Consider the following 23312-nt stretch of genomic DNA (forward strand, 5'->3'; position numbering starts at 1 on the left):
ACTCACACTGGAGGGAAATGGGGTGCACAGGGGTTAAGGAGCAGCCAACCTGCCATGAAAGGAATCCAATTCAGGTGAACACGACACAAAGCACAGATTCACCTGGAACTTGCCGACTCCCAAAAAAGGTCCTCTAGAATAATTTGAGGTTGTGGAACATGTTCCAAAACACCCCTGGGAACAATTTCATTTTACTAATTCCAATAGCCTTCTTTCAAGTTCCATCTAATACACACGACACTCCAGAAACCTCACCCCCCAGAATGGCTAAAACCAATAATAGACGGCACAACGCTCTTACAGCAAGACCTTCCTTTAAAACATTCTAGGTGCAGGAGGATAAGCAAGTCCTTTGGCTTCCCTAGGCTCCGTTTCCTCATCTACAAAATGGACTACTGAATCAGGAACTGGTGTACCTCCCATGCAGATCCTGCTGAGGCTCTCAGGCAGTGTTGTCAAATGCCCTGAAACCCGGGTGAAGGTCAGATGGTGAAACCTGGTATCTTCCTCGGATGTGCACGGAGAAGTCTAGGAAACATACCCAATTTCCCTGTAGAAACTCTAAAAATGATTCTCTCCAGAGTCGGTCATCTGGCCACCTCGGTTGGTGCAATGCTGAGGCACTATAAAAGTATTTAAACGGTAATTCATAAACTGTTCCCAAATCTGATTCAGTATTCTGGCTTCTTTGTCGGTTTTATAAATGTTGGATTGTGGATTAAAGTAAAGTCCAAAAAAAAAAAAAAAAACAACAACAAACCTAAAGTCCAATTTAAAAGCAAATATGAAAACACTACAAGGTTAAGTCTCTCCTCAAAGGCCATTTTAATAACGATAATAGTGTTTTAAACTTAAAGCAATTACTGTCACTTTCCTGTTTATGTCACTAGATTCTGAATCCAAAAAACAAAAATTTGCAGTCTCTGTGTATATTTTACAAAAGAAATTACACAGAAACAATGAAAAAAATGTTTACTTTTTTTTTTTTTTTTACAAAATGAGTAATCTTTTTCATCAGTACAGAGGAAATATACATCCACCCTAAGCACTTTATATGTCGTTACTCAACCTCAAACTATTGACAGACCTCCCCTCCAAAATTTTATATTTTTTTTATGAGTGCTTCTTGGCCTACAGTCTGCTGTGGGTATGCAAGCGAATAAACAGGTTTCTCTGGAAAAAGATGGAGAGGCAGCTGGAGAGAAGTATGGAGCTTGCTGGAGTGAAGCACACACAGGTCAGTCGCTTACTAGATCCCCCACTAGGTGGAGGTACCATGAGGCCAGCCAGGACTTCTAGGACTTGTGGTTTGGGGATCTACAGTGCTAAGAAAAGGGCTCAACACATAGCAGGTTTTTTTTTTTTTAAAGCAATTTCAGAACGAATTTGTTGATAAGCTTTCAGCAAAATCCTCTATTGGGTGGGGGGGTCCCCCCAGCTGTAGAATGGAGGACAGTAAAACATGCCTTCCTGAATTTTCACAAGAGACAGGTGAATGCATTTGTAGAGACCAGAGCATTGTATCCAAGCTGACCATTGTTATCAGTACTTCCATCCGGCACCCGGCATCCAGGTTGTACGAACTGCTCATTGATTATTTGCTGACAGCTAACATTCCTCTCTAGTCAACTGACCTTCTGCATACCCGATGGTGTATTTATGGTTTTTTGACATTTTATTTTCACACTGAAGGAACCCCATTTCTAGTCCCTTCTCGGTTTCCCATTATGTTCTTTTCTGAGGCACTTCCCAAACCCGGTTCTCCCTGCAGAACCGTAACACCGAAGGTGAGTATATCATGCATATTGGATTCCTGACCCTCGACCCATTCCGCCCGGGTAGATACTACTGCCGGTCTTCCTGAACAGCACCGGGAGTTTGCTCAGCCGTGTGCCCCCCCTTGGCAAGGACAACAAATGAAAGGAGACAAGGAGCTGTATGATAAACTTGGCATTTTAATGAATAAAAACTTATTGGGCATAAAGGTAAATACTGTTCTGAGTTTCTGTTCTTACCAACTTCAGCTTTTTAAAAAGTGCCTGAGAGCCAGGAAAATGATTTATCTCACTGAACTCGTGTTTCATTTCTGTCAATGTGAGGTTTGAGGCAAGCCCTCCTCCCTTATTTGATTAACAATTGTATTTGTTTAAAAAATATGATTTACGCTCAGAAACCAGCTACAAAGATCCTATCTGGCTCCAACTCTTAGTGATACCATAACAGAAACTTTTTATACAAGTAATTCCTGTTGCATTCATGTCTATTCCTGAGCTTTGCTTAAAGATCTGCTAATCGTAACAACCCATGCCTGTATCGAATATCATGGCAGCCGGGACAAAGAAAAGCAAGATGAAAAATGTGACATTGTTCCAATTGATCGGACTGCCTTAGAAACAAGTCAAAACCCAGATAGGTGCCAGCTGTGGTGGCAAAGCCCAGGGCAATGTCAAGGGGAAAAGCCAGGTTGAGCGGCCAGCCCCTCCCCCCAACATCACAATGTCTCTCTCTTTACTTAAACACGTTCCATCCTTTGGTCATCTATAGATTCAGCAATGTAATTGGGACACCAGGATGAAGAGGACAAGATCTCATTGTTAAAATAAATAATAATAATAATAATAAAACCACACCAGAGAACTGTCCAGAGATGACTTTGGAAACCCAAAGATGACAAGATGAGGGACAAGGGAAAGGACATAATTCTCAGGGTCCTCTGGGTTTCAGAGTGCATCTCTATGAAGCCCGGGGCTGCAGGGATATTACGGCAGGCACCTGGCTGTGAGCCCGGATTCAGATGGCCCGACTACACTGGGTTGTTACCTTCTAACGTGTGTGTATGTGTGTGTGTGTGTGTGTGTGTGTGTGTTAGTCAATGCTCCACGGATTTCAAATACACCAGCATCTGCACGATCCGGCCGCGCGCCACCGTAAGATAAACCCAATCCCCTCCCAACCCACGGCCCGGGGGGAGCCCGCGGAGGTCCTGTTCTGGGCACTTCGGAGCTGCCCCACGGGGCGGCGGTCCGGCTGCGCGGACCCAGACGCCCTCCCTCCCCCGAGCACCTATGTGGGCACGGTGACCGCTCCGCATCCTGAGCCGACCCAGGAACAAATTAGTTAGAAATTCCACAGGGGCAGAGTTTGGTCCCCGACGAGAACCGGAGGACGGGTCCAGTTAGTGCTAAGTCCCAGCAGTAGCGTTCTGTTTTAGAAGAACCGGACCGGCTCTGCGAGAACTTTAACTCCCTGACCTGGGTCTGTGGGTACCGTGCCTGTGACAATAGAAAGGGCTCGGGAGGCGCTGAGACCCACAGCATCCTCCGGGGCGCGGCGGGCACCGGGGGACCCGCGCGCACAGAGGCGACGGCATTTACCTCGAGTCGACTTAGACTGGAGCTCTTGGAGCGCGACTTCTTGCGCAGGTACACGGAGAAGAACCTGCGCACGGTGAACTTCCTCATGCTCAGGTCCATCGCCCCGCGCCCAGCCGGGAGGAGCCGCAGGCCCGGAGGACGCGCATTCCCGGCGCATCCCAGGCGCGCGGGGTCAGGTCTGCGGGCGGGTGCGCACCGCCGGGGAGCCCTGCGCGGCGGCCATCGGCGCGGGGCGCGGGCTGCGGGCACAAAGGGCAGGCCAAGCCGGCCGCCGCGGCCCGGGCTCCGGCGCTCCCTCCTCCCTCCTCCTCCTCCTCCCCCTCCTCCTCCTCCCGCAGCCCGGAGGACCAGCCCCAGACGGCCCCGCCCCCCGCCACTACCGCCAATCCGTGCCCGCCGCCCAGATGCTCCCTCCTCCTCTCCCTCCTCCTTCTCCCTCCCCTCCTCGCCCTCCTCCTTCTCCTCCTCCTTCTCCTTCTCTTGCTGCTGCTGCGGCCACTGCCGGGCTGCGAGGACCAGCCCCGGGCAGCCCCGCCCCGCCTCCAGCCAGTAGCACCAATCAGTGCCCGCCGCCCCAGATGCTCCCTCCTCCTCCTCCTCCTCCTCCTCCTCCTCCTCTCCCCCCACTCCTCCTTCTCCTCCTGCTGTTGCTGCTGCGGCCGCCGCCCCGCTAGGGCCGGCCCAGGCAGCCCCGCCCCGCCCCGCCCACAGCCGCGGCCGCCAATCAGAAGCTCCCTCCTCCTCCTCCTCCTCTTCCTCCTCCTCCTCCTCCTCCTCCTGCTGATGCTGCTGCTGCGGCCGCCCCGCGAGGACCCGCTCGGCCCGCTCAGCCCCGCCCCGCCCCTCCCTGTCCCACCTACAGCCACTGCCGCCAATCAGATGCTCTTCCCCCCCCCTCCTCCTCCTCCTCCCCCTGCTGGTGCTGCTGCTGCGCCTCCCCGCGAGGACCAGCCCCGCCCCGCCCCGCCCCCGCGGCCAATCAGCAACCGCACAACCCAGATGCTCCCTCCTTCTCCTCCTCCTCCTCCCTCTCCTCCTCCCGCCCAGAGAGGACCCCGCCCCGCCCCTGGCCTGGCCCCCGCCCCTACCACCGGTCCTCGCCACCGTCCCACCGCCCCAGGCGGTCCTCCCTCCCCGCCCCCATCCCACCGACTCCCAGCGCGCTCCCCGCCCCCCCGCCCACACCCCCAGGGGGCGCCCGGGGCGGCGCAGGCCTGAGGAGCCCCGCGGAGGCCGGGAGCCCCGCGCGCCGCTGCTCGGCCCCGCCGTCTGGCCGCGGGCGGTGCGGGGCCCCGCGGCTCGGGCGCCTGCCCCCGGTTCCGCTCCGCCGCCCCGCTGCGCTGTGGTCTAGCTCGGGGGTATCGTTCTGGTTTCTTTCCTGAAAGCGGCCACATGCACACGTTGGCACAATGGTCTTCCGTGCCCAACAAAACTTTTGTTCATTAGCGAACATTTTGGGAAAATGAAACAAAACCCGGGCACTCCGTGAGCCCCGGCAGTGCGCGCCGCACCTCTCCCGGCCCCCGCCGCGACCGCGCATCCCGCGCCCCGCATCCCCGCATCCCCGCATCCCCGCGCCCTGACCTGCGGGCCCCTCCCTCACTCCCCCGGGATGAACGGGTCCCCACGCGGTCTGGGGAAACCTCCCTGGGCAGCGCTTGGAAAACAAAGACACATCCGTTCTCCATGACCTCCGACTCCATATATAGAAAATTATCCAAACGGATGACTTTAGGAGGCCCGGCAGACCGAGTCCTGAGGCAGGGCTCCCCAGGCCAGCTGCTGGCTGTGGGGCTGCAGGGGATTGGCCTTAAAGGGGAACACACTTTTTTTTTTTTTTCTAGAAATGCTCCCCAGAGGGCTATACACAGTTCCAGATCTTTGAGCTCAGAGCTCCCTGCAGCCCTTTCTGTTTTACTCTTGTGCGACAAGCGCGTGTTGAGTCAATGCTTAAATTAGGGTCAAATAATGTCAGTAGCATCCTGCCACCATCCCCTGAAAAGTTCAGAAACATTCATGCATACAGTACTGTGTGACAAATACTGCTCTTTCACCAGGTAGATGGTGGAAAAGCCCCAAGTGTCCTGTCACCCCCTTGGCTAAGCCGAAGGGCATGAATACCTGTAAAGGGCTATCTTTGCTAAAGTGAGGAGGGAAGGTGGATGCCCCAAATAAGAACTGGTAATTTTCACCATCTGGGTCAGGAGGTGAGGTCACATAAGCTCTCTGGGGTTGACTGGATGCCACAGGCTCAGTAGTGATGAGCACCGAGTTTAGAGCCGGTGCTGGTGCTGCCACTCCCTTGCTTGGCAAGTGTGAGCACACTCACCTCGTGTGTTCTGTGTTCCGATTGTGCATCTCGAAGATGAAAACATGCACGTCAAAACTGGTTCCCGCTTCCCTCAAGAGTTCTGCTGGAGGGTGACTATCCCTACTGTGCAAAACAACTTCTTACCCCCTAATCTTCCCCTTCTCCCTGGCCACCGCTTGAGGCATGTTGGCCCTGAACAAATGCAGATAGGCCAGGGCTATGCCACATAGCGGCTCTGGTGGAAAGCTGCTGATGGATCACGGACCTGGGGCTGGTCACCAGCCCCCGGGATGAGGAAGGGGCTGGTTCTAACAAGCTTCACTGTGGGGAGCTGTGTAACAGATCAGAGACAGGAGGGCAGTATGCCAACTGTGCCAGCTCAGGGGCATCCTGCTAAGGACAAAGCCTCGGGCAGGCCTAAATCAACGCTTGTGATTTGCCACAAGAGCATTTTGACCCGGTGTAACAGAATTGGAAAGGAAATGTCTTACGGGGTACTCATGATCTCCCCACATTTGAGTGCAGCCAAACTGTTCTTCTATTGAACTTGGATGTCTCAAAAGAGGAAAAAAAAAAGCTTTCATATTTTCAATTACAGAAGTAATTTCATTGCTAGAACATTTCTGTTTGCCTTTATCTTTAACCTGGTAAAGTAAGTATATCAAAATCTCTAAAAATCATTTACTACCACTTCATGTGCTTATATGATGCTTACCTCCAGACCACCACATCTGTAGTAGGTAGGAATCAGGGCCATTTTTAACCTGGGCCTAAATGATCCTCCCCAAATACTGGGGGCAAAGGGTGAGCTTAATTAAGGCTAGTGCCCTAATGGTAGGGAGGAGGAAGCTTGGAGAGAAGACAAAGCTCTTCTGGGGACTTTAAGTCCCCCCTGCCTTAAACACGGGAAGCCTGACACTTCATTCTGTGCTACTGCTGCCTGCAAGAGAGCACGGACTGGCTGTGTGCATTCACCCTGGTTCCACGGGTAATCACGAATCTGGGTGCCTGGGGCTGTTTTCAGCCCTAGGGATACAGAAATGACTGCAGCATGGCTCCTGACCCGCAGAAGTTCCTAGTCCCACAAAGAGAGAATAAGCAGATAAACAAACATGATGCAGTTTTTATGCAGCATGAAAGCAACATGTAAGGAAATACAACGCGGATGGAGATAAATGAGAAGTCAGTCCTAGCTGGAGAAACCAAGGAGGAGGTGGCATTTGGGGTGAGCCCTAGGGATAAGGAGACATTTCCTGGGCAAACAGAGGAGGTGGGGTCCTAGCTTGTAGAAAAGCAGAGTTATTGAGAATTTAGAACAAACAGGGTTTCATGATTGATTAATGAAAATTAAAGCTCTACCGAGTCCCCGAGACACCTTAGGTATACAATTTCAGAATTTCAGAAATAATAACTAAGGTCTGGTCCACCCTGGAGTTCCCTCGTCTTTGAGAACAGAACATGCTCTGGATAGGAAGGAGAGGAAGGCTTTGGGCGGAAGATAACTTTGGCAAAATCTCTACCATCACAGCCTCCTTTCCCTCCACCCAAAGGACCAGGGAGGCAGGAGGCCACCTCCTTTGCTTCGAGCTGCACCTTGACAGCTGTGATTTGCTGGGGATGCAGCAGATCAGAGCTGAGTCCCAGAGACCAGGGATGGTTTCTGTTCTGGGAGGCATGGGATGAGCTGCTAAGTGGACCTTTATTCACAGGGCCTGTGGGCAGAAGGATGCAGGGAGGGTTCCAACAGATCAGGTGCCACCACGTGGGAAAGGGCAAGTTTGAGGGTCTCTGAGCCACTGCGTGGAGCAGAAGCGAGCAGCATCAGGTCCAGGGCTGGCACCAAGAATTCTAAGTGACTTCCAAATCCAGAGGCCTGTGTCCTGGAAGGGCATGCAGACCAGGTGGGGGGGGGGGGTTCAAGCTGCAGTAACCCCAGAAGAAGATAAGACAGCTGTTCATGAGAGAGAGGGTCAGAGTGAGGCCACCTGTGTGCAGACCATTTTTCACTAATTGTGTTCTCTCCCTGTATCCCTTCCCCTCCTGCCCTGACTTGGGCAGGGACACACAGCAGGCTCCTTGCTGAGGCGGCCTCAAGCTAGGCCAACATGCTGTGAGTTTGGCCAGTCCTTAGGACTGGAAATACTGACTTCTTAGCCAAGTATTTAAAACTTTAATCAAACATGGTAGTCTTTTACTCAGGACTGGGAAGAAAAAGCTGTACGAAGTGATGGGGTCCCTGTCATTCACTCTGACAAGTCCTGAAAGGTGTGTTTTGATGCCATCACGAGCCACGTTTGTTCAACAAACCAGTTACAAGTCAAAAATGACGTCCAGGTTTGCTACACTGAGGTTCCATTTACAGCAGCAAGGGTCTCAGAGGACAGAAGCCACCCGCCCAGTGTGGGGATCTTGCGGAGCTGCATCCTCAGTGTGAGGTGGATGGAAATAACCCCCCTTGCAGACAAGGGCTCATGATTGAGCAGTGACACTTCCGCGAAGAGGACCGGGTGAGCGGGCATTGGTGCCCACACAGCCCTCCTCACCCAGGCCTGTGCCTTCATGCACCTGCCCCCCACCCCTGTCCCATCTGAAAACAGCAGCAAAACCTCAAGTGGTCTTGATTACTTCTCACCCAGGGTGCCTAGCAGAAGCACGCAGACCTGCTCTCTAGAGAAAGCCACGTGAAACCCAGGCTTCGGAGAATTCCCTCTGATGCAGTTCCAGGGAGCGAGAGCTCAGTCACTGCACCCACGACTCGGGATGGCGGGCGCCCACAAAGCTGGCAGGACAGCAGCCCGCAGAATTAGACATAACCACTGCCTACAGGGTTTATCAGATGTCGAATGTAAAATGATAGAAAAATGAACAAGAAACTCCTGGAAATGTACCCGTGTGGTACCGGGCACATGTGCTGGTGTCAAGTTGTGGGGAGGTGGGAGGGGGTGGAGCCGGCCCCATGGGATGGTACCAGCACCTACTCTGAGGGAATGCACGTCAGATGTGAAATATCCAAATCATGTTTCTACCCACTGTCCTGATTGTGACTTGACCCTTCCTGAAACTCTGAGCCTCTGGAACAGGGTTCTCAACTGGGGCTATGTCCCCCAGGGGGACATTTGACAGTGTTGTGGAGGCCTGTGTGGTTGTCACTGCTGGGGGTGACGGGAGGGATGCTGCAGAGGCAGAGGCCACAGAGCACAGGATGGCCCCTCCGCGGGGGCTCAGGCGAGTCTGAGAATGGAGGTGTGCAGAAGTGGCCAGCCAGGGGCAGGAACCTGTGCTGCTATTCTCACCAGGTTGTCACCTACAAACGTGGCAGTTCTGAGCAAGTAAAGCAAAATGAGGAAGTGCTCTGAAAATTGTAAACTGCTCACCAAAGTTGTCATTTGTTAAAATCCTTGAGTTTCACACAGAAAGCTAGTGACATGCCTGGGAAAGGAAAAGACCCCCAATTCTAGCATTTTTATCTGAAAACTCCCTGTTAAACTCTATGGAATTCTGTGAGCACAACTGTTTACCCCTTTGCCCAAACCAAGAGGCAGGAATTACATTCACTTCTGGTGTTTCTTTATTCTCAAAGTCCAAGGACATAGAGACTTGTTGTTGAGACTTTCTCAGTATTTTTCACGTCTCTCATCTTTCCAGCCCTGCTCTCAGCATCACAGTTTGGGTCCCCATCAGTTCCTGCCAGAAGACGGTAATTACTGGCCAGACGCCATCCCTCACAACCCATCTGCCATCCTGCTACTACAATGATCTTTCTAGAGGCAAACTGGGTCAAGTTACCCCCACGCACTACAGGTCCCCAGGTCTTCCAGGAGAAGCACAAACTCCAGAGCAGAGAAGGTGTGCAGTTCTTGGTCACCGCTCCCTGTCCTCACCACCTGCCTCTCCTTCCCGCCCCAGAACACAGCTGGGCTACCCTGACATGCTGCGTGAATGAAGGTGGGCTTCCATGTGCACCACACTGTGCGTGCTGTGGCCACTGCTCGGGCTGCCCTTCCTGCCCACCTGCCTCCACTCACTGGCCACGCTCCTCCCCTACTTCACAGTATGGGGCAGTGCTGCTCCCGAGAAGCCAACTCCAACCCCTTCACGCTGCAGGCCCTGTGAGGGAGTCTTCCCTCAGCTCCTCGTGTTACTTAGAGCATCAGATGATGACTCTTGGCTTCTCTACCTCTCCCAACTTGGAAACACTCAGGACCGCCACCTCGGCAGCCCTTCACACGTTTATTTAAAGGGGTTTTATTGTGACTACTTTCAGACATCTGCTGGTTCTCAAGAGCGGGGTCTTTTTTCACCATTTCATCTGTATAACACACTTATGAAATCTGCAAAGTAGACACAATAACTCCATCTTCTGAGGCTCGGGGAGCTGAACCTACTGCGTGAACTTACACGAGGTGAAAGGGTCCAAACAGGACCTGCCCGTCAGTGACTGCACAACAATGTGTCGGGTATTTTACTAGGTGTGTATCAAGAGAAATCAAAGAAGAGAGTGGCAACCAAGAGGGTGACCGTCTAGGATCCTCATTCCCATAGACAGCTACACTTGGTCAGGAAATGCCACAAGGCCAACATCCCGTGGACAGAGCATCTCACAGACAGAAGTCCAGCAGGAGCCTCCACAGGCCTCCTTGAGGCTGTGGGGACAGATGCTGGGAGTGCCTTTGGTGCAGAATGGCCAAGTTTTCTTATTAAAGGCCAGTTTCCTCATGAGACCACACATTTACTTGAGCTTCCAAAGGGAAGCTTGTTAGGTGAGGTAGCATTGAGAAGGAAGGGACCCTAGTGTGTGGCCAAGAGAAGATCTCTGAAAATGTGTTTTGTAGATGCTACCCTATGCTTGGTCTTTTCTAGTCATTGTTAAGGGAGGGGCCAAATGACCATTCTTTTTTGGGTTTGACCTCACTAGTGTTTACACGTTGTTTGTTATGGGTTTCTTTCTCAAAAGATAGGTTGAAGTGCTGACCCTGACCCCTAGAATGTGACCTTATTTGAAAACAGGGTTGTTGCAGATGTCATGAGTTAAGATGATGGCCTGCTGGAGTAGGTGGGCCCTAATCCAACGTGACTGGTGTCCTATAGGAAGGCCATGTGACAACAGAGACAGAACCAGGACTGGAGCAGCCATTAGCCCAGGAGCGTCATGGTGGCCACCAGCAGGGAGAAGAGGTGAGGAAGAAGTCCACTATATCTGCCAGCGGGGCACGGCCCTTGGCACCTCGATCTCACACTTCTGGCTTCTGGAAATGTGAGACAACAAATGCATGCAGTGTCCAGCCACCTGGTCTGCTGTGCTTTGTTCTGCCTCCCAAGGAGACTAACCCACACCTCTCAGTCCATGGATGTGACAGGAGTCTCTGTGATGAAGACGCCGGGAAGCAGGCTTCCTAGAGAACGGAGCATCTGGTCTGACAGTATGTGACAAGACCTGACTGTGAACAGAGTGGCTTTTTCTTGTCAGCCCAGGCCTCTACATAAATTACAGGGGAACGTTAAGAGGAAGGGAGTTAGCAGGAAAGAGGAAACAGGTGAAAACTATAGCAGGAAGGGTTTCTGTAACTTAAAAAGGAAAAAAAATCCTTAAAATAGAAATGTCCCTCAAGACCTGGACTGGGTACAAAGGAGAATGTAAAATCTCTGCCAGAAGTTTTTCTGAGCAAAAAAATGTTCATCTTTTAAACAATATTTCATAGACATCTAGAGCATTCCAAACACTAAATACCGATATTAGAGATGGGAACTAGCTGGACACATAAAAGAAATTCTCAGAGACACTAAAAGCAACAGGGTATAAGCCCCTTGGAATATGGTGCTGTGGTAGGTCTTCCTCATCAAAGAACCACAGGAGGAGCCAAGGGGGTGGCGGGTAGGTGGGGTGGCAGGGTAGGGAATGGCTCCATTCTTGGTAAAATGACGGATTACATAGGCAGAGGCAACCTTCTTGAGACACATAACAGTGCTGGAGAAAACAAGAAGAAAATCCTCTTTTTTTTTAAACTATGGCTGATCCAACAGTAAGCAGGAGAACATAAATGTAGGCAAAATCTGAGGATAAGAAGATAATCCTGAAGAGGAAGCAATGTTTGTTCTGGTCCGATGTCAATCCCTATAATCCAGACCTGAGTTTCAGCAGGGTCTGGAGAATGGGACCTGGAGAGAACCTGGGACAGCGCAGGGTGGAAAGTTGGGTCAGAGCCACTCTGCGGGAAAATAGTGGTCCCCACAGAGCGGATTGTAGGGGGAATGCTGGGAGAGCCTCACTCTGGGAGGAGCCTGGCTTATTCAGGTGTGAGCTCTGGAAATGACAAAGGACAGAGTTCCTCCTGTCAGCCTCCTGCAGCTCATAGGCCAGTTCCAAGCCAAAATGAATACTCCCAGCCTGAAAAACCCCAAGCCAAACATTTACTTTTTAATGGTCTCAGATTGTAGCATCCTGAGGACCAGGCAGAGACAAATACAAGTACTCTGAAGGAACTACTTTAAATATATCTCAAAGCTTAAACAGAGAACATTCTAAGGAACATGACTTGTAATCACAAACTGCTACATACACGAGGAAATAGCTACCATGAGCAAGAGTCAGCAGGGATCACCAGTAGCAGAATCATACTTGCAAATATGGAGAGGTTGAAATTTTTGTATAAATAATATGAAATATGTTTAAAACACAAAAGGATGGAAAGCATTACAAGGCAACTAGAGGTTATAAAAGATCAAACAGATTTGTGAAGATAAGTAGAACATTAAAAATTAAACTGCAATTATTTAAATTAAAAACTCAGTAGATAAATGGCAGTTTGGACAAAGTCCAAGAAATAGTTAATAAAGGAGAAGTTAGATCTGATGATAATTGACAGAGTGCAACTAAGAAAGTAAAAAAGACAAGAAATATGAAAGCCAGTATAAGACACATGGAAGACTGGGGTGGGGAGTGGGGGCAGAGAAAAATCCAGTATGCCTCTGAGAGAGGGAAAGACAAGTAAATACACACTATTCAAAGAGAGCCCACGGCTGAGAATTTTTCAGAGTTGATAAAATATACCAATCCTCAAATTTATGAAGCACCCCCTACAGTCCCAAGGAGGATTAAATAGAAATCCATACCTAAATTCATATTAAACCTGCAGGCCGAGCTTCTTCAAAGCAATGAGAAGAAAAGACAGTTTTTCTACAAATGAATGTTAATTAGAGTTCAACTGACATCTCAGTGGCACTGCTGGAAGCCATAGAAGAGTAAACAGTGCTAAGGGAAAACAATTGTAACTTCAGAGTCTACCTCTTTCAAGAATAAGGGCAAAATGAAGACATTTCCCGATAAACAACCCAAGAAATTTGACTGACACTTACAGGGAAAGCTAAACACTTATGAACTGCATTTAAAAAAAAATCAAAGTATTGCACAATCTGTGGACTTGCATCAAGTTAGAAATGAAATCTTGATTTAAAAAGTAGCATATCCGGCAGGATGGTAATTAGAGTGAACATCTAATGTCTAGTTGAGAGTGCAGCCACCATGGGCCCCAGGTGTCTCTGCATTTTTTATTCATTCTTGCTGAGTATGTGAAAATATAAGGCACTGCCCACTGCCTGGCCGGCCATTTCTCAGGATTGTTTTGGCAGCAAGCATCCTTGACGGATGAAGTAATGTTTCTCTCCAAGACAAAGAGCAGGCTTGCTACTACTTGTTATAAAATACCAGGTCCCCCAAGCTCAGTGTTTCTCAACAGAGATGCAGTTTCACCGTGAGCATGGTATCTATCTGCCAATGTCCCCTTGGAACTTAGGGGCAAAGGAAACCAATGCCAATGTGGCATTCATGTCACTTTCTATTCCTTGCATAGTAAAGTCCCTTCTTTCTGATCACTGAAGCTTATGTGTTCTTCCACAAAACACTAATAGGCTAATTAGGTTTGTAAGTAAAGCAAAAGCAAACTAAACCATACACCATATAAACACTTATATATGTTTATATATAAACATATATAGAAAAATTATAATCAATGTTAATGGGCTAAACTCTCCCATTAAAATACAAAGTGGGTGCTAAACTGGTTTAAAATAAATTTAACTGAGGCGCCTTGGTGGCTCAGTCAGTTGAGCATCCAACTCTTGGTTTTGGTTCAGGTCATGATCTCAGGGTTATGAGATCCCCACCTGCTTACTATAAGCCCTGTGCTCGGTGGGGAGTCTGCTTGAGATTATCTCCCTCTCTCTCTGCCACTCCCCCCACATGCATCCTCTCTCTCTAAAAATAAATAAATCTTTAAAAAACAAATAAAAATAAAATGAAATAAGTTTAGTTATAGAGATATATTTAAAACAAGAGACACAAAAAGTTATAAATCAAAGAATAACAAAAGATATATCACACAAATAGTACTGAAAAAGGTGCTGATAAAGCAACATTAATGACACACAAATTACACAAGCATTTGAAGACATAATATCACTATATGTTGAAGAAAGTTTCAATTTACTAGGAAGATTCAATAACTCTAAACTTGTATGCACCAAATAATATACTTTCAAAATACACTAATCAAAAATTGATAGAAACAAGAGGAGAAATTGACAAATCCATTATTATGTGAGGAAGTTCTTAACATCTCTCTCAATAAATGATAAATCAAGCAGAAAAACAAAATTAGGTATTTAAATAAAACATTTGGGGAAAGTTGACATAAGGAACATATATAGTACTCAACATTCAACAACATTAGACTATGCATTCTCTCCAAATGCACCTGAAATATGCACAGAAATTGACCATATTGTACTCTAGGCCACAAAGCACACAGATCAGTAAATTACCTAAACAATAGTTTCACAATTGTTACCACATAGATTGACTTTTCTTACTACACCATACAGATCACTTTACTTTATCACTTAACGATCCTATATGATTGGAAATTTTACAAATACAATCTCAATAGCTTATTTAATTTGTATAATATTATACCATATTAATCAAATTATAGTAATGTGTATGTGTTATTATACAAATTATAGTAAAGATTGGAGATTATTTGGATTTGAGAGATTTAAAGAAATACTGATTTTCAGTCTCTGTAGGATGCTATTAAGCTAAAGTTTAGAGAGATGTTTATAGCATCATATGCTTCTGTTAGAAAGAAGTCTATAAATTAATGAATTAAGTAAATAATTTAAAGACTTATGGGGGGGGGAATCCCCAGGAGAATAAACCCAAGGAAAGTAGAATCAATGAGAGAGAAAAAAAAAAACAAGATACAATAAAGAAGACAAATAAATTCAAAATTGTACTTTTAAAAACTTAATAAACTGAAACATTTTGGTAAGAATTATCAGTTGAAAAGGAGATGCAACCAATAAATACTTAGGAATGGAAAGAGGCACAGCTACAGGGACACCAGAGATGAATGGGATCATCACAGTTGGTAATAAACAAATTTAGGGCAATAAATTTGAAGGCCTGGGTGAGATGAACAAATGCTAGGAAAACATAAGAAAAGTGACTCAAGGAAAAATGAAAATCTTACAGGTTTTAGAATTAGTTAATAGGCAGCAGTTAATAATCTTTCCACAATGAAAATATGAATCCCAGGGAATTATTTTATAGGTGAGTTCCACCACCTCTTCATCTGTTCATCTATCTCTAAATATAATTACAACCTTGGGAACTCTTTTCCAGAAACCACAGAATGAGAGAAAGCTCTTCAGAGAGGGCCAGTACAAAGCAAGATGGCAACAACTTGCTGGTGAAGCTCATTTGTGAAAAAACATATATTCTAATGCAAAATATTAGCAACTTGAAGCTAACAACATATAAGAAGCACAATTTATCACAATGAATAAAATTTGGAAAGAAAAACTATTTGTAGATTATGTTTGGTTATATGAAAAAAATCTACAAAATCTTGGGCAAATTATTCAAATTAAGGGAATTCAGTAAAGTTGCCATCCATAAGACTAATGAGCAAAACTTACTGTATTTTTATCCACCAGGAAGTTAGAAAATGCAGTTTTATTTATTTATTTATTTATTTATTTATTTATTTATTTATTTATTATCTTATTTATTTGACAGAGAGTGAGAGAGAGAGAGTGAGAGAGAGAATCTGAAGCACACTCCACACTGAGTGCAGAGCCTGATGCAGGGAATTGATCCCACTGCTATGAGACCATGACCTGAGCTGAAACCAAGAGTTGGATGCTTAACCAACAGAGCCACCCAAGTGCCCTGAAAATGCAGTTTTAGAATGATACTATTTAAAATATAACTAGAATAATTTTTTTAAAGATTTTTATTTATTTATTCATGACACAGAGAGAGAGAGAGAGAGAGGCAGAGACACAGGCAGAGAGAGAAGCAGGCTCCACGCAGGGAACTCGACATGGGACTCGATGCTGGGACTCCAGGATCATGCCCTGGGCCGAAGGCAGGTGTCAAACCACTGAGCCACCCAGGGAATCCCTGTAATTTTTGAATTATCATCAAATATTTAATTATAAAAGTATTATAATAACTGAATAATATTTTTTTTATTTTTTAAATTTATTTATGATAGTCACAGAGAGAGAGAGAGAGAGAGAGAGAGAGAGAGAGAGAGAGGCAGAGACACAGGCAGAGGGAGAAGCAGGCTCCATGCACCGGGAGCCCGACGTGGGATTCGATCCCGGGTCTCCAGGATCGCGCCCTGGGCCAAAGGCAGGTGCCAAACCGCTGCGCCACCCAGGGATGCCTAACTGAATAATATTAAAGGACACTTAGAGAAAATGGAAATACAACCAATGTTGAAGAAAAAACCCACAAAGATAAAGGAATCCTCGAAATTCTGAGAAAGTAAATCCTCCTCAAGGTGATTAATAGTTTAACTTGATTCCAAAGAGAACCCTGGGATTATTTGGTGCAATTTGACAAACTACTCATTTTATGGGAGAACAAAAGGTCAAGGATAACCAGCTCAGCCTTGAACAATAACAAGTGGAGAGGTGCTTTCCTGATTAGAGGTCAAGGTTGAGGACAAGGCCTTCATCGGTGATTAATCACTCACCCGAGGAATGGACAGCGTGGCCTCAGTGCAGTAGGAAATGGACCAGAACACGTGCTCCCATGTACAGGAGCTGATGGTGGCAGAGGCTTCATGAAACACTCATGATGTTCTGACACAAATCTTGGACCTATTTCCAGATCAGTGTTTAGGCTGCCTTTCTTGCCTGCAAACCTAAGCAAGGCTGCTGGTCTTCACCCAGCTCTTTACAATCTCGGGCCACCTTCATCTGGTTACCCCATCTGGAGCACACAATACGCCCCACTTTCCTTCACCGAGATTAGAATCATCCTCCAATACCAGTTCTCCAGGGATGCTTTCCATGAACCCCCAGATCAGTCTGCCCCCAGGCAGATGCTCTGAAGGTAAGAGTGATTACTCAGATTGGAATACTTGGGTCTATGTGTAATCATTCGATTAGTGCTTTTATTCTATGGGACTATAGACTCTGTGAGGACAGAGGTGTGTCTATTTTGCAAACCCCATATGATGCCTGGTACATGCAAGACAAGTATTTGGTGAACAGATAGACAAGTGGTAGTTGGGTAGTGGATTGGCGGCCAGACAGCATCATTGCTTTTTGACACAATGTGCTTTGTGATTCAGGACAGAGGGCAGATGAAGATTGATTTATAAAGGCCAGTCCCCTCCCCGTCCCTCCCTCTTCCTCTCTTTCAGCCAGTAACTGGACATCACCTTGGCCAAGTAAGGGGCCAAGTCAGTAACCAGAAATCATATTTTTAGGAATGGAAGGTCATATGCCATACACTATTTTAAAAAAAGAACTCTTTATAGGGAACAGATGTGAGATTACAATGGTACATCCTGAAGCCCGGTGCTGTGACAGCCACCCTGGTGGGCCAACAAGTACCTCATTTTCTGTGCCCCCCCCCCCGTCCCCCACCCACAACATCGCGGCTTCCGGTTATTCTTGTGCTTACACTTCCTGCCCAGGAAGCCTGGCTGGAGCATCTGGGGGGATTCTCAGGAAGCCTGAGACTCCAGCAAACCCCCCACACCATGTTCAGGGAGCGACTGCTTCAGCGAGATCCCAGTCTTCTCACGGAGGATTAGGCTTAGGTTGTGAACATGGAAGTACATTGCAAACACATCTTCGCTGGGAAATATTTTAAGCAACGGACTAAAAATATAAAAAGCCCAAAGGAAGTTATGATCTGGGAATTTGCCACTTTTACATAGTTATCAAGATGACTGGTGTTGTGGTCTGTGTCCCCCCCAAAATATATATTGAAGTCCAGACACCCCAACCTCTGGATGTGACCTTATTTTGAAATAGCCTTTGCCAATGCAATATAATTAAGATGGGGTTATAATTGGGTTTGGGTGGGCCCTAAATCCAATATGTCTGCTATCTTTATAAGAAGAGAAACACACACACAGAGAACACCTCGTGAAGCCAGAGACAGAGACTGGCATGGTGCATCTATAGCAACACACCAGGGATCATTGGCAGCACCAGATGCTGGAGAGGCCTGGGACAGGTTCTGCTCTCATGATACCCTACCCTGCACACGCCTTGATTTTGGAGTTGGGGAGGGAGCAGGGCATTGTGAGAGCCAGAGGTGGGGGTGGGGCTCACAGGGATAACCTCCTTGTGTAAGAAGCCCTTGTAGAAAGAGCAAGTGTCCCTGAGAACAGCACCATGTCCCAGGAGATCTCACCTATGGGGAGGGCCTGGGTGGTACCAGTGAGCCCAAGATGCACATGCTGCGGGGCAGGGGCTCTCCCTCTGTGCCACACAATTCATCCAGAATAAAATCCGACCCCACCCCTGACTGGGTTTTCCTCCCAGCTGGCAGGGGTGTTGAGACTGATGCCTGCAACCTGCGAGCCATGGTGCTGCACTGGGGTCTGCTCTCAGCATGGGAAGTGTGTGGAGAGGTATGGGTGAAGCCATGTGCCTCTGGATTATACCAGAATAGTCTTCCGTGTGCAGTGAGGGCTCTGTAGATGTCTGAGCATGGATGGGCCTATGTTTCTACACATCTCAGATAGCGGCTCTGATGTGTACAATGCACTGTGGGATTATTTCTGCTGCCATTTGGATACATTTTCAAAATTCAAAGCTGGTCCAGCCCCTCTATGTCTACAGAGTCAACGACTGCCCATACTTTTCAGAATAAAGATCAGGTCCCTTGGATGACATCCATGGAGTCTCCAATGCCTCTTCAATACCTTTCTGTTCTACCCATGAACAGAAGCCCTTCAGTACAGCTGTCCTGCCTTACTCTATCCATATGCAGTGGGTTTGTTATTTTTTAAAAATAGCACCTTGATTCAGCCAATTTCCTTCAAAGCTTCATTTAAGGGCCATCATCTCTGATAATTTTTTCTACTTGCACATGCACACTCCGAATACATATATAACTAAATACATATAAATACACATATGTGTGTACACAGATAACACACATATGCATGCACACACACACACACCATCCCTGATTTTCATGCTCTTTCCCTGACAGCCTACAGCATAATGTACACACCTCCATCACATACGCCACAACTACCCTAACTGTCCACTTGCGTTCATGTTGTGACTGGACAAAGAGCCACTTGAAAGTAGAAGCTGTGTCTCATTTGACAAAACAGCAGCTGTGGGAGGGATGTTTAAGTAACGTGTCTTGTTAGAACGAATGAGCAATCATATATTCATGAACAATGGATTCCCATGCAGGAACTCACCACCTAAGTGTTTCTACCCATCAGCTTTCACAGTTAACCTGGAAGTATTTCCATCTCCAACAGCCCTGAATAGCTCGAATTTCATAATTCCAACTGTCTGCTGGGTGGCCATTATGACCGTAACTCCAGTCTTGATTCCCTCAAACACTTGCATCCCATTTAGAGGTCCTTACCTTGGTAATGGCATTGCACCCTCTGTTTCCTGAGCACTTAGGCCTCAGACTTGGAGGCGGGTGCCTGCACTGGAAACATCATTCCCCTTCCTTCTTTACCACCTCCTGGGCATTTCATCAACTGCCAGTTCCTGTAGGATTCACCTGGACCACACCTCCCAGCCCCCTTTCCCTGTACTACCTCTGCCACCAGGTCTCAGCTCTCCTGGTGAGCTCCTTCCTTCCCCCTTCCTCCCATCCAGTCAGCACAGCACGGCAGACCAGTACCCCTACCCCCTGTGCGCTCCCGTCTAACTCAGCTATACTCAAGCTGCCGTTTGCAACGTTCATTGTTTGGGGATGCATGCATGTGCACATGTGCACACACACACAGAGGACTATGACTCAGCCATGAAAAAGAATGAGATTGTGCCATTTGCGACATGGATGGACTTAGAGGGTATTAGGCCAAGGAAATAAGGCAGAGAAAGACAAATGTCATGTGATCTCACTTATACATGGGATCTAAAAATCAAAACGAATGGGCAAATAAAAAGCAGAAAAGGACCCCTAAATACAGAGAATGAACTGATGGTTGCCAGAGGGGTGGAGGATGGGCAACATGGGTGGAGTGGGGAGGGAGACACAGAATCCAGTTGTGGCCTGAATAGGTCATGGGGAGAGAAGGCACAGCCTGGGGAAGTTAGCCAATGATACCGCAGCAGTGTTGTATGGTTATATGGTGACAAGTGGAAGCGACCCTCGTGGTGAGCGCACATAATGCACAGATTTGTTGGGTCACTATGTTGTGCACCCTTAACTCATGTAGTGTCACGTGTCAACTATACTTCAGTAAAACGAACATTACCCATCATTGGTCCCAGCTGCCCTCAAGCTTCAGCGCCCACCACCCCTGGCCTCTGCTCCGCTGCCTACCCCAGGGGGACCAGGCAGATTTAGATGCCATGAGGAAGAGTCCCTCCACATTGTGTCACTTGTCTCCTGGGGAATTACAATCATGCACAACTTACTCACACCCCAAGCTGCTGAGCAAGAGTCCCTTTCTCCCCCGAGGAATGAGATGAGGCTTCCCCGGGATTCTATTTTGGGGTCTCTGCAGGAAATCTTTTATCACCATGTTCTTACTCATAGCCACTGAAACGATACAGAATCCAAACTTGCATCAGGAATGAGGGGGTGGAGAAGAGGGGTATTCTCTGGCTCCCTGGCGGGATGGAAGCAGCCAAGAAAGGATGGCTTCTTTTCAGACCTCTGTCCTACATTCCCTATAGCTGGCCTCACACAAAGGCCAGGGGCATCATATGCCTATGGTGTTGTGTGCAAAGGTACATTAAGTCAGGCATGTGCACACAGACCACATTCTATGGGTTCAGGAAAGCTCAGTTTTTGGCTTCAAGGGTACAATGATGACAATCCCCTCATCATCTCACCCTTATGTCCCAGCCAAAGTTCTAAATGATTTTGACTCTCTGAGCAATCTGTAGAAAGTTGTCTCCCAGGACCACACATAAGACTGCAGGACTGGTGTGTGTCTGCGCAGCTTAGTGAGATTTGCGGTGGATACACAGAGCTCATGTGACTCCAGTTGGCTCAGGTCTGATACCTGGACAGGCCCTTTTGTTTTGTTTCATTTTTAGCACCTAAAATCATGGCCCATACAGACAGCTCCGTGCAAAAATCCCCTGCTTGCTGGTACATGCACCTGATGTGACCACATTACCTACCTCGTCCAGCTCATTTTATAGCCACAGACACTGTCTACCAGAAAACGTCAGCACAGAACACGTCCCCAGCTAAGTGAGGATCACAGTTCAGATTGGAACCAAGATCTCTTGGTTTGACATTGGTACTTTCTCTACCTTATCTCATGGTTACATCTTAATTTTTTTTTTTTTTGGTGAAAAGCAGAACATACCTTCTACTTCCAATTGATGTAACCACTTGTACAACTCAGTGAGTACAAGAAAGTGTTGTATTGTGTGGGCAGCAGTTCAAAGATTTTTTTTAACCAGATTATGCAATTATCTCAATGCACAGCATTATGTAAGTGTGCCTGAAAAACAGGTTATTACAAGCAACAAAACTAGAAACTTGCGGTTGATTCACTTCTTATGTATTTCCGAACTTTGCAGAGGATTGTGGTGTCCGCTAGGCTGTTTTCTCATTTAGCATAACATTTTATCAACAGTAGACAATTTTTCACAGAAAGACAAAGGAAACTCAAGGACAGCTGTGAAGGCTTTCATCTTAAGGAAGAGAGAAAAGAATTTCCTTGAGGCACATTATGCTGTCACTTTGAAACACTGGTGACAGTGATCGAATATTATGGCACCAGTTACTAAGCTCACTTAGAGTCCGTGGAGGTGACAACGGACAATCCCAGGCAGGGGCCTGACCAGCTGGTTAACGATGATGATGACATTCATGTGATGAATGGATTGTGGGGCAGGTGTACAACATGCTGTTGGCTGACTCTTGGGCTTAATACATCCTCAGAGCTTCTCCCTGAGTCCATCCTGAAATATAGCTTCAGAGGGACCAGTGTATCCATAGGAGCTTGTAGTTATTTTGGGTGCCCCCAGGACTGACCCAGGCCAGCCAGTCCCTCACTCAGCACCGCCCCAGATGCTGATGAGCAAAGGTGAACACAGTTGGGATGTTGGGATTCAGGGGCAGGGGGCACACCCTGTCCACACAGGCTCCCATTACAGCTGTGCTCTAGATAGCCCTTTGTTCTTCTCTGCTGTTGGGTTTCTAAAACCACTGAATGGCGGGGGGTGGGGGTGAATGGGTGACGGGCACGGAGGGGGACACTTGACGGGATGAGCACTGGGTGTTATTCTGTATGTTGGTAAATTGAACACCAATAAAAATTAATTTATTAAAAAAATAAAAATAAAACTTTTCTTATAGGAAAAAAAAAACCACTGAATGCTAAAAAACATAAGGATGTGAAGGCATGTTAAAAGAGAGACTCCAGAGGAGTACTGCGCTGTGAATGTGACTGTCCTGCAGAGAGGTGACGTCAGCCGACTGGGGCTTCAGGTGGTCTCAGAAAGAAAACACCTTCAGATCACATGTAGCAAAGGCCACTCTGGGGGAGGACAGCCTCCTATTTCTATTTGCTACTTAAAAAAAAAAAAATCTCACCAGGAACTTATTTCCAGGTGCATTTTCATTCCAATTTTCTTTCCCACTTGAAAAATTTTATTCTGTATCTTCAACTTTTCTTGGGAAATTCACAGCACGTGGTTTTACCCAGGAGACAGTTGAAAACACGTGGCCTTTAGCAGAGAAGGAATCGGCCTGCTTTCCTAGCACAGCTGGACCGTATTCACCGTGTTCCCTCTGAGGAACTGAGCGGAAGGCACACGGAGGTCACTTTCACTTTCGAGGGACTCAACCTTGAATCTGACCCCGTTTCTTGACTTAACCCAGGCGTTTTCTGTTTTGCTCATATCAAGCTTCCTTATGATGTGCAGAAACAACTCACGCTCTGCAGGGTGAGATGATCAGATGCCACGTAATTCCTTGCTGCTCTGGTCCTGGAGCCACCTTCTTGGGTTCCTGGTGCTAGAGGACATCCAGGATCTAATTAGCCCCAGATGGGCTTCTGGAGCTGCACTGGGGTCCTCACACCCGGTCTTGACCCCGTAGAGTATGGGGACCTCTCTTCAGTTGACCAGGTAAGCACCAAGCCAACCTC

At 47.4% G+C, this 23312-nt stretch overlaps 1 protein-coding gene across 3 annotated transcripts in view; it reads right to left on the bottom strand.

The window, feature by feature from the left end:
* RPS6KA2 (ribosomal protein S6 kinase A2) overlaps positions 1-23312 on the bottom strand; it is a 297485-nt gene that overhangs the window by 164372 nt on the left and 109801 nt on the right. The window contains exon 1 of one of the 3 annotated variants that reach the window (XM_055310837.1): positions 3375-3659. The exons of the other annotated variants lie outside the window; for them this stretch is intronic. Within the exon in view, the coding sequence (XP_055166812.1) occupies positions 3375-3473 (99 nt within the window). The 5' untranslated portion in view covers positions 3474-3659. Of the gene's footprint in view, positions 1-3374; positions 3660-23312 lie in introns of those variants that run through there. 3 annotated transcript variants of the gene reach the window in all.

The sequence above is a fragment of the Nyctereutes procyonoides genome, unplaced genomic scaffold (genome assembly GCF_905146905.1).
Source record: "Nyctereutes procyonoides isolate TBG_1078 unplaced genomic scaffold, NYPRO_anot_genome, whole genome shotgun sequence".
Lineage (NCBI taxonomy): Eukaryota > Metazoa > Chordata > Mammalia > Carnivora > Canidae > Nyctereutes > Nyctereutes procyonoides.